Consider the following 11,639-nt stretch of genomic DNA (forward strand, 5'->3'; position numbering starts at 1 on the left):
TTTATGGTCAAAGTTCATCTTGGAATGCGCGTGGGTCTTATTTCTTGAAACAGAGTTAGTACATACCAGCACTAGAAGGATGTGATAAGTTTAATTGTATTTTTCTTTTTCATTAGATCAAGCGCAGTGCTAGCTCACTATCATTAGCATGCCTAACCATGTGGGGCACCTGTCCCGGATGTTGGCGAAAAGGCTGGACGCTAATTATCGGCCCTACAGTTTTGTAATCCCAAATCCGGCTGGTGAGGTGATGTGGATTTTGATGCCCACGATTCCGACGGACTAGAGGGGCATCAATTTCTTTCGAATTTACAATCGGGACAAATATTTGCTTAGCGCATCTCCGGCGGCGCGAACGTAAACGGACGCTGAGCGATCGTTTTCGTTCGCCGGTGATCGGAAATACGTCTGGCTCTTCTCCAGCGGGGCGACGCAAAGTGACCGGGCTGTCCGTGACGACGCAAACCTGGTCCAAATATGCGGCTCGCATGCGTCTCTGCGGACGTTGCGCGGACACCTGCGTCTGGCGGATGTTTCATCGGGCCCGCCTGGTGATACGTCTCCGACGTATCGATAATTTCTTATGTTCCATGCCATATTATTGATGATACCTACATGTTTTATGCACACTTTATGTCATATTCGTGCATTTTCTGGAACTAACCTATTAACAAGATGCCGAAGTGCCGATTCTTTGTTTTCGTCGTTTTTGGTTTCAGAAATCCTAGTAACGAAATATTCTCGGAATTGGACGAAATCAAGACACAGGGTCCTATTTTGCCACGAACCTTCCAGAAGACCGAAGAGCATACGAAGTGGGGCCACGAGGTGGCCAGATCACAAGGCGGCGCGGCCAAGAAGGGGCCCGCGCCGCCCTATGGTGTGGGCCCCTCGTCAGCCCTCCGACTCTGCCCTTCCGCCTACTTAAAGCCTTCGTCGCGAAACCCCTGAGGCGAAAAACCACGATACGGAAAACCTTCCGGAGCCGCCGCCATCGCGAAGCCAAGATCCGGGGGACGGGAGTCTCTGTTCGGCACGCCGCCGGAACGGGGAAGTGCCCCGGAAGGCTTCTCCATCGACACCGCTGCCATCTCCACCGCCATCTTCATCAACGCTGCTTGTCTCCCATGAGGAGGGAGTAGTTCTCCATCGAGGCTCGGGGCTGTACCGGTAGCTATGTGGTTCATCTCTCTCCTATGTACTTCAATACAATAATCTCATGAGCTGCCTTACATGATTGAGATTCATATGATGATGCTTGTAATCTAGATGTCGTTATGCTAGTCAAGTGAATTTTACTTATGTGATCTCCGGAGACTCCTTGTCCCACGTGTGTAAAGGTGACGAGTGTGTGCACCGTGTGGGTCTCTTAGGCTATATTTCACGAATACTTATTCACTGTTATGAATGGCATAGTGAAGTGCTTATTTATATCCCTTTATGATTGCAATGTATTTTGTATCACAATTTATCTATGTGCTACTCTAGCAATGTTATTAAAGTAGTTTTATTCCTCCTGCACGGTGTAATGGTGACAGTGTGTGCATCCGTGTTAGTACTTGGTTTATGCTATGATTATGATCTCTTGTAGATTATGAAGTTAACTATTACTATGATGGTATTGATGTGATCTATTCCTCCTACATAGTGTGAAGGTGACAGTGTGCACACTATGTTAGTACTTGGTTTAGTCGAATTGATATTTCATGCACTCTAAGGTTATTTAAATATGAACATTGAATTGTGGAGCTTGTTAACTCCGGCATTGAGGGTTCGTGTAATCCTACGCAATGTGTTCATCATCCAACAAGAGTGTAGAGTATGCATTTATCTATTCTGTTATGTGATCAATGTTGAGAGTGTCCACTAGCGAAAGTCTAATCCCTAGGCCTTGTTCCTAAATACTGAAATACAAATCTGCTTGCAATACTTGTTTTACTTGTTTTCTCTGCAAACAATCATCTTCCACACAATACGATTAATCCTTTGTTACAGCAAGCCGGTGAGATTGACAACCTCACTTGTTTCGTTGGGGCAAAGTACTTTGGTTGTGTTGTGCAGGTTCCACGTTGGCGCCGAATCTCCGGTGTTGTGCCGCACTACATCCCGCCGCCATCAACCTTCAACGTGCTTCTTGGCTCCTCCCGGTTCGATAAACCTTGGTTTCTTTCTCGAGGGAAAACTTGCTGCTGTGCGCATCATACCTTCCTCTTGGGGTTCCCAACGAACGTGTGAAATACACGCCATCAAGCATATTTTCACGGCGCCGTTGCCTGGGAGATCAAGACACGCCGCAAGGGGAGTCTCCACTTCTCAATCTCTTTACTTTGTTTTTGTCTTGCTTTATTTTATTTACTACTTTGTTTGCTGCACTTATATCAAAACACAAAAAAATTAGTTGCTAGCTTTACTTTATTTACTGTCTTGTTTGCTATATCAAAAACACAAAAAAATTAGTTTACTTGCATTTACTTTACTTGATTCATCATGTTTCCTTTTAATTTTACCACAAAAAACATACCGGTAGGACGCGGGTCTATCATTGGGAGAAACAATATAGAAGAATTCTTCACCCATGTTAGTACCGTTGAAGATTTTGAAGATAGACACTTGGTAGAACTTGCTCCTACTTATGAAATTGCTGCTGCTGCTTTAGTTCGCATGTTGGAAACAAAATTTGTTAATCTCAATCCTATAATCCAACACATGTTTCTTACACTTGGTGATTTGGAAGAGGGGGAAAAGAAAGATTTTGTTTTAGAAACCCTTCTTAGAGAATTTGGTGGTCTAGCAAGAGAGGCTAGAAAGGTCTTTGCTAAATTTAATATGCTTGGTTCACATACTAATTTTGTTGGTCTCCTTGAAAAAATGGACATGGATAGAATAAGGTACACTAATAATATTAATGATGGTGGGGAGATCAAAGCACCAATACCATGTAAACTCCTAGCTATGAATGATGCACTAGAACATAACTATGCTTGGCTTGTTCCTGAAAATTTGTTCGATGAGAGTAGCAAGCCCAAGACTAATGAGAAGGGAGACGCTGAAACTTATGTATCCAATATACTATGCATGGTTGAGAAAACTCCAAACCCCGCCAAACCCCGCTTAGGGGAGACAACCCATGTTTTTACTACAGTATTTTTGTTTTATATTTGAGTCTTGGAAGTTGTTTACTACTGTAGCAACCTCTCCTTATCTTAGTTTTGAGTTTTGTTGTGCCAAGTAAAGTCTTTGATAGAAAAGTAAGTACTAGATTTGGATTACTGCGCAGTTCCAGATTTCTTTGCTGTCACGAATCTGGGTCTACCTCCCTGTAGGTAGCTCAGAAAATTAAGCCAATTTACGTGCATGATCCTCAGATATGTACGCAACTTTCATTTAATTTGGGAATTTTCATTTGAGCAAGTCTGGTGCCCTAATAAAATCCATCTTTACGGACTGTTCTGTTTTGACAGATTCTGCCTTTAATTTCGCATTGCCTCTTTTGCTATGTTGGATGAATTTCTTTGATCCATTAATGTCCAGTAGCTTTATGCAATGTCCAGAAGTGTTAAGAATGATTGTGTCATCTCTGAACATGTGAATTTTTATTATGCACTAACCCTCTAATGAGTTGTTTCGAGTTTGATGTGGAGGAAGTTTTCAAGGATCAAGAGAGGAGTATGATGCAATATGATCAAGGAGAGTGAAAGCTCTAAGCTTGGGGATGCCCCGGTGGTTCACCCCTGCATATTCTAAGAAGACTCAAGCGTCTAAGCTTGGGGATGCCCAAGGCATCCCCTTCTTCATCGACAACATTATCAGGTTCCTCCCCTGAAACTATATTTTTATTCCGTCACATCTTATGCACTTTGCTTGGAGCGTCGGTTTGTTTTTGTTTTTTGTTTTTGTTTGAATAAATGGATCCTAGCATTCACTTTATGGGAGAGAGACACGCTCCGCTGCAGCATATGGACAAGTATGTCCTTAGGCTCTACTCATAGTATTCATGGCGAAGTTTCTTCTTCGTTAAATTGTTATATGGTTGGAATTGGAAAATGCTACATGTAGTAACTCTAAAATGTCTTGGATAATTTGATATTTGGCAATTGTTGTGCTCATGTTTAAGCTCTTGCATCATATACTTTGCACCCATTAATGAAGAAACACTTAGAGCTTGCTAATTTGGTTTGCATATTTGGTTTCTCTAGAGTCTAGATAACATCTAGTATTGAGTTTTGAACAACAAGGAAGACGGTGTAGAGTCTTATAATGTTTACAATATGTCTTTTATGTGAGTTTTGCTGCACCGTTCATCCTTGTGTTTGTTTCAAATAACCTTGCTAGCCTAAACCTTGTATCGAGAGGGAATACTTCTCATGCATCCAAAATACTTGAGCCAACCACTATGCCATTTGTGTCCACCATACCTACCTACTACATGGTATTTATCCGCCATTCCAAAGTAAATTGCTTGAGTGCTACCTTTAAAATTCCATCATTCACCTTTGCAATATATAGCTCATGGGACAAATAGCTTAAAAACTATTGTGGTATTGAATATGTACTTATGCACTTTATCTCTTATTAAGTTGCTTGTTGTGCGATAACCATGCTTCGGGGACGCCATCAACTATTCTTTGTTGAATATCATGTGAGTTGCTATGCATGTCCGTCTTGTCCGAAGTAAGAGAGATCTACCACCTTAATGGTTGGAGCATGCATATTGTTAGAGAAGAACATTGGGCCGCTAACTAAAGCCATGATTCATGGTGGAAGTTTCAGTTTTGGACACATATCCTCAATCTCATATGAGAATAATAATTGTTGCCACATGCTTATGCATTAAAGAGAAGTCCATTATCTGTTGTCCATGTTGTCCCGGTATGGATGTCTAAGTTGAGAATAATCAAAAGCGAGAAATCCAAAATGCGAGCTTTCTCCTTAGACCTTTGTACAGGCGGCATGGAGGTACCCCATTGTGACACTTGGTTAAAACATGTGCATTGCAAAGATCCGGTAGTCCAAGCTAATTAGGACAAGGTGCGGGCACTATTAGTATACTATGCATGAGGCTTGCAACTTGTAAGATATAATTTACATAACTCATATGCTTTATTACTACCGTTGACAAAATTGTTTCATGTTTTCAAAATAAAAGCTCTAGCACAAATATAGCAATCGATGCTTTCCTCTTTGAAGGACCATTCTTTTTTACTTTTATGTTGAGTCAGTTCACCTATCTCTCTCCACCTCAAGAAGCAAACACTTGTGTGAACTATGCATTGATTCCTACATACTTGCATATTGCACTTGTTATATTACTCTATGTTGACAATTATCCATGAGATATACATGTTACAAGTTGAAAGCAACCGCTGAAACTTAATCTTCCTTTGTGTTGCTTCAATACCTTTACTTTGATTTATTGCTTTATGAGTTAACTCTTATGCAAGACTTATTAATACTTGTTTTGAAGTACTATTCATGAAAAGTCTTTGCTTTATGATTCACTTGTTTACTCATGTCATTACCATTGTTTTGATCGCTGCATCCACTACATATGTTTACAAATAGCATGATCAAGGTTATGATGGCATGTCACTTCAGAAATTATCTTTGTTATCGTTTTACCTGCTCGGGACGAGCGTAACTAAGCTTGGGGATGCTTGATACGTCTCCGACGTATCGATAATTTCTTATGTTCCATGCCATATTATTGATGATACCTACATGTTTTATGCACACTTTATGTCATATTCGTGCATTTTCTCGGAACTAACCTATTAACAAGATGCCGAAGTGCCGATTGTCGTTTTCTGCTTGTTTTTGGTTTCGAAATCCTAGTAACAAAATATTCTCGGAATTGGACGAAATCAAGACCCGTGGTCCTATTTTGCCACGAACCTTCCAGAAGACCGAAGAGCATACGAAGTGGGGCCACGAGGTGGCCAGACCACAAGGCGGCGCGGCCAAGAAGGGGCCCGCACCGCCCTATGGTGTGGGCCCCTCGTCAGCCCTCTGACTCTGCCCTTCCGCCTACTTAAAGCCTTCGTCGCGAAACCCCTGAGGCGAAGAACCACGATACAGAAAACCTTCCAGAGCCGCCGCCATCGCGAAGCCAAGATCTGGGGGACAGGAGTCTCGGTTCCGGCACGCCGCCGGAACGGGGAAGTGCCCCGGAAGGCTTCTCCATCGACACCGCTGCCATCTCCACCGCCATCTTCATCAACGCTGCTGTCTCCCATGAGGAGGAGTAGTTCTCCATCGAGGCTCTGGGCCGTACCGGTAGCTATGTGGTTCATCTCTCTCCTATGTACTTCAATACAATAATCTCATGAGCTGCCTTACATGATTGAGATTCATATGATGATGCTTGTAATCTAGATGTCGTTATGCTAGTCAAGTGAATTTTACTTATGTGATCTCCGGAGACTCCTTGTCCCACGTGTGTAAAGGTGACGAGTGTGTGCACCGTGTGGGTCTCTTAGGCTATATTTCACGGAATACTTATTCACCGTTATGAATGGCATAGTGAAGTGCTTATTTATATCCCTTTATGATTGCAATGTATTTTGTATCACAATTTATCTATGTGCTACTCTAGCAATGTTATTAAAGTAGTTTTATTCCTCCCGCACGGTGTAATGGTGACGAGTGTGTGCATCCGTGTTAGTACTTGGTTTATGCTATGATTATGATCTCTTGTAGATTATGAAGTTAACTATTACTATGATGGTATTGATGTGATCTATTCCTCCTACATAGTGTGAAGGTGACAGTGTGCACACTATGTTAGTACTTGATTTAGTCGAATTGATCTTTCATGCACTCTAAGGTTATTTAAATATGAACATTGAATTGTGGAGCTTGTTAACTCCGGCATTGAGGGTTCGTGTAATCCTACGCAATGTGTTCATCATCCAACAAGAGTGTAGAGTATGCATTTATCTATTCTGTTATGTGATCAATGTTGAGAGTGTCCACTAGCGAAAGTCTAATCCCTAGGCCTTGTTCCTAAATACTGAAATACAAATCTGCTGCAATACTTGTTTTACTGTTTTCTCTGCAAACAATCATCTTCCACACAATACGATTAATCCTTTGTTACAGCAAGCCGGTGAGATTGACAACCTCACTGTTTCGTTGGGGCAAAGTACTTTGGTTGTGTTGTGCGGGTTCCACGTTGGCGCCGGAATCTCTGGTGTTGCGCCGCACTACATCCCGCCGACATCAACCTTCAACGTGCTTCTTGGCTCCTCCTGGTTCGATAAACCTTGGTTTCTTTCTGAGGGAAAACTTGCTGCTGTGCGCATCATACCTTCCTCTTGGGGTTCCCAACGAACGTGTGAAATACACGCCATCACCTGGCAGCGACCCTGCGTCGATGCGTCTTCTCAGGCGCGCCAGCGACTGGCGTCGCTGCGTCACTTCGGCAGTCTGCGTCACGTTAATGGCGAGGCCTCGGCTGCCGAGCGGCCGCCGCCTACCTCCGCCAACGAAGTTAATGGCGACGCCACGCGTCCCGCGACCGTCTCCTGCCTCCGGCCTATATAAATAGGACGCACCTTCTTCTTCCTCATCCACTCCTCCAAGCAAACCCTAGCCGCCACAAGCTCCGCTGTAGCGCCGCCTAGCTTTTCATGCGATGCAGCCAGGCCCGCGAGGAAGTCCATGGCCGGATCTGGTGGCCAGCGAGGCGGTCGAGGCCGCGGCCCTAGGCGCCCCCGGGGCCATGGCCGGGGCAGGGGCCGCCGTGGTGGACCGCTGCTTCGAGTTCCTCCTTCGTATCGACGACGATCGACTCTGCATCAAGCGGCTCCCGGATAAGTTCGCCGAGTTTATCGATGGCGTCGAGCCGGCGCAGTTGTAGGTACAGGAGGCCAGATGCAATTTCTTCCGGTGGAATGTGGAGATCTTGTTCGACGGGCAGGGCAAGATGTACCTGCACACGGGGTGGGACAAGTTCGCCCACGACCTCGAGGTCGAGCCCGGCTGCCAGCTGACCTTCAGCCCCGCTGAAGCCACTCCCAAATCCAAACGGACGCGCGGACAAAAACGAACATTTTAGCAAAATGCGTCGCGCCGCTGAAGATGCCCTTATATCTTTCACCTCGCCGAGAACATTACAGATGCACAAGCATACTTAACCACACACATCAGACTAAGCACATGCATCAGATCTGAATATGGAACAAGTAGCAGTGCAAGGTAGGAGAGGAAAAACACGTACATTGCGATCGGGAAGGTCGCACCAGCAGCACCACCACCACCATGGGAATCGTTGATGTCGCCCATGGTGTAGTCGGATCTGTCGATGAAGCAGCCGAACCGTCGAAGAAGAAGACGAACAGCAGCGAGCAGTCGCGCCGAGACGCTCCCCAAAAACCTTATCGCTCGTCTCCCGATGCAGGATCTCAACTGATGGGGTTTCGGAGGCCTGCTCTCCCGCACGGCTGTGCACGCAGTCGCCGGGATGGGGAAGACTAGATAGTAGCGCAGCAAAAGGAACTTCGTGAGAGAGACGGACACTAGAGAGTTCTTAGAGATGTATATCTCTAGATCTGATCTATCTCCTTGAATAGCCTGGGAGGAGAGCCGACCCGACCGTGTTGCCACGCGTAGGAAGCTAGGGACACGCGGCGAGCATGCACATGCAGGTCGACACGTACCCAACTCAGTTGGTGCACCAAGCAAAAATTTAGGCTTCCTTGAGTGTGTCTCGAACTCAAGTCACGAAACGCGACGTGCGTGACGCGGCTGGCGTGGCGTGGCGTGGCGTGCCGAGGCGGGCGGAGGAGGAGAAGTGCGCGAGGGCTCTTTCTATTCTCACTCACTTGGAAGGACTAGAACAACAGTCCTTATATACCACTCCAACTCTCTTCCAACTAGCAATATGGGACTAAACTTTGTCTCCCAAAGTTATCCCAAGCTGTCAACATGATAAGCCTTGAGATTTTAAAAATTATAAATTGCATGGGCTGCTTAACTGGTCTGCAGCCCATCCACATTCAAAGGGGTAATGCTACACGTACGGACGGTTTGTTACAAAAAAAATCTTACGGACTGAGAATGCTACACAGTAGGGAGCCTAGAAATCAGATAGTGGCCCAGATTTTCAGCGCGGATAAAAATCTCAACCAACCGAATCACTGCACGTCAGTCCGTAGGCTCTCCGTAAGTTGCTCAGTCCGTAACTCCAGCATTATTGCATTCAAAGGCAACGTACGAGTAGACTGCTACAGCTAGCACCTAGCAGCCTAGCACACAGGTTTTGGATACAGCGAGGGCGACATTTTTGTAGCGGCCTCTCTCCGTCTCTGTCAGGCAGCGGGACCCTACTCCACGTCTCTCGGACATGGGTTGCTGTCATTTTCGCCGCGGTGGAGCCACGTCTGCAATCGGGCCACCCACCCACCCACCGTATGGCACCACGGGTCTATACCGCTCCGGCCCGGCGCGCGGTATTGCCCGAGCCCGTGTGCTGCCCTCGTCTCCTCCCGGCGTCCGTCCCCGCGCAGACCATATATGGCCACCCTCCAACCTCGCTTTCCTCACCCAGCTCGCTCCTCCTCCTCCTCCTTCCTCCGGCACCTCAACCAGCAAGAAGCTAGCTGCGAATTTCATCTTTGCTCCTTTGCTCGAAGCTCACCTCCACTACACACACGCTCCATGGCGGCGTCTGTCGCCTGCTCCTTCTTCTTCGACGCCGAGCCACTCGCCCAGCCCGCCATGCCCGCGCAGGACGCGTGCGCGCTCTGCGACAAGCAGCTCGCCCGCGACAGCGACGTCTTCATGTACAGAGGGGACACCCCCTTCTGCAGCGAGGACTGCCGCCACCACCAGATGCGCCTCGACGCCAGGCAAGCGGCCAAGGCAGCCGCCCGGAGGCAAACGCAATTCTCCTCGGCGACGGCGTCCGGGCGCGGGCACCGGGAGTCCAGGGAGGTGCCCGTCGCCAGCTAACCGGCGAGAGTCCCAAGCTGCGAACAAAATCTGCGTGGCCTCAGCCGCAGCTCGATCGGCGTGCTCCACTCCAAGTGCCGGCCCCTGTGTCTAATGGTGAAGCCGTGAAAGCAGAGCATGAGCTTCTTTCCCGGGGTTCAGCCATCTGCGCCTAGTCCCAGCTTTTGATTACATCCTCTTGGCCTTGGCCTCTTGGGTAGCGTATGAGCACTCCGGCTGTGTAATTATTCGAGGCAACGGTACAAAGTGCTATGCAGTTGCCAATTTTTTGAGCGATATTAGATCTCGGTTACTCCTTCTGAATGAGTATCTTTGTTTTCGAGCTGGCAAAACCCTGATCCGATGGTACAGTCAAACGACACGCAAGATCGATCGATACTAAAAAATTATTACAATACTCCAATTATGTGCATCTTCCACGGAACAGCTTGCCGCTCTTCTTTTGATTCATTCTGCTCAACACAAAAGTACTAGTCCCATCATACATGTGTTCGCTTCTTGCTCTCGGTGTAAACTAACTGTTCTTTGTGAGAGCTAATCTCTCAAGATAACTGAACATGGACCAACAAACCATTTACTCTTATCAGTTAGATATACGAGGAAAAAGCAAATGAGATCTCTGAAGAATTAACAAACATAATGAAATTTTCGTCAGGGAAGAGGTGAGTAAATAAAAGGAAAAGGTGGAGGAAATGAAATCGAACAATGATGATACTCCACAAGTCTCCAGCGCCAGATTCGTCGAACATTTCAATTTCCAATTCTTTTCTGCACTACGCATCGCCGAGTCACTGAAAAGTACAGGAAGCACCAACAAACAAATATTCTGTGCTGGATGGTGTGGACGTGTAACCGCCCATGTTCCTGCTCGCCGCCCTCACGCCAAGAAAAACTATGCACTTTATTCCTCGTGCCCCCACTCTTCAACAAATATCTCCGTGGCTAAAATTCGGCGCTATTTAACCAGATGAATGTAATTTTTGGTCCGGGGAGCCCATTTTCCTAGCGGCGAGTCCAGGATGGATGAAATTTTTAGATAAAAACGGCGAATTCGGACAAAATAAGGCGAAATTCGTTAAAACATAAGCGAAATTTAAAGATATTTAACATATGTAGGCGAGTTCGTACATATATTTGAAATCGGCCAGATGAAAACATAAACTAACTACATGTCATCGTCGCTCGAGTTCCCGGCATCCCAGGGGGGAGTTGCTGGCCTCGTTATGCGCGAGCACACGGGCGAGCGTGCGGCACGGGGCACCCCACCAGCGGCGGCGGCCGGCAGCGTTGTTACGCGCTGGAGGAGGGGGAGGACCATCGTACGCTGCGAGTTCCCATTCGTGCCGGAGACGGAAGAACTCGTTCCAGGCATCGTAGTTGTCGTACCGCTCCTCCGCGCGCTGCTCTTCGGTGAGGGTGACCCGCATAGCATCGATAGCGGCGTCGAGCTCGTCGCCTCCCACCGGAAGCGGTGGGATCGGGACTCCCCCGCGCTCAGGCGCCATCCTCCGGGTGTAGGGATACGTTGCATAGAAAATAAAAAATTTCCTACCGCGAGAACGCAAACCAAGCCAAGATGCAATCTAGAAGATGGGAGCAACGAGGAGATGATCAAGACTCACCCTTGAAGATTTCCAAAGCCTACAAGATGATGCTCTTGTTGCTGCGGTAGACGATCACTTGCCGCT

The 11,639-nt window shown here is 46.8% G+C and overlaps 1 protein-coding gene across 1 annotated transcript; it reads left to right on the forward strand.

Annotated features, from left to right (window-relative positions):
• Positions 1-9,487: 9,487 nt before the first annotated feature.
• Positions 9,488-10,356, forward strand: LOC124678623 (FCS-Like Zinc finger 1-like). The gene has a single exon (XM_047214482.1). The coding sequence runs from the start codon at positions 9,514-9,516 to the stop codon at positions 9,949-9,951; it is 438 nt and encodes a 145-aa protein (XP_047070438.1). The 5' UTR covers positions 9,488-9,513; the 3' UTR covers positions 9,952-10,356.
• Positions 10,357-11,639: the final 1,283 nt, after the last annotated feature.

The sequence above is a fragment of the Lolium rigidum genome, chromosome 7 (assembly GCF_022539505.1).
Source record: "Lolium rigidum isolate FL_2022 chromosome 7, APGP_CSIRO_Lrig_0.1, whole genome shotgun sequence".
In the NCBI taxonomy this organism is placed as follows: Eukaryota; Viridiplantae; Streptophyta; class Magnoliopsida; order Poales; family Poaceae; genus Lolium; species Lolium rigidum.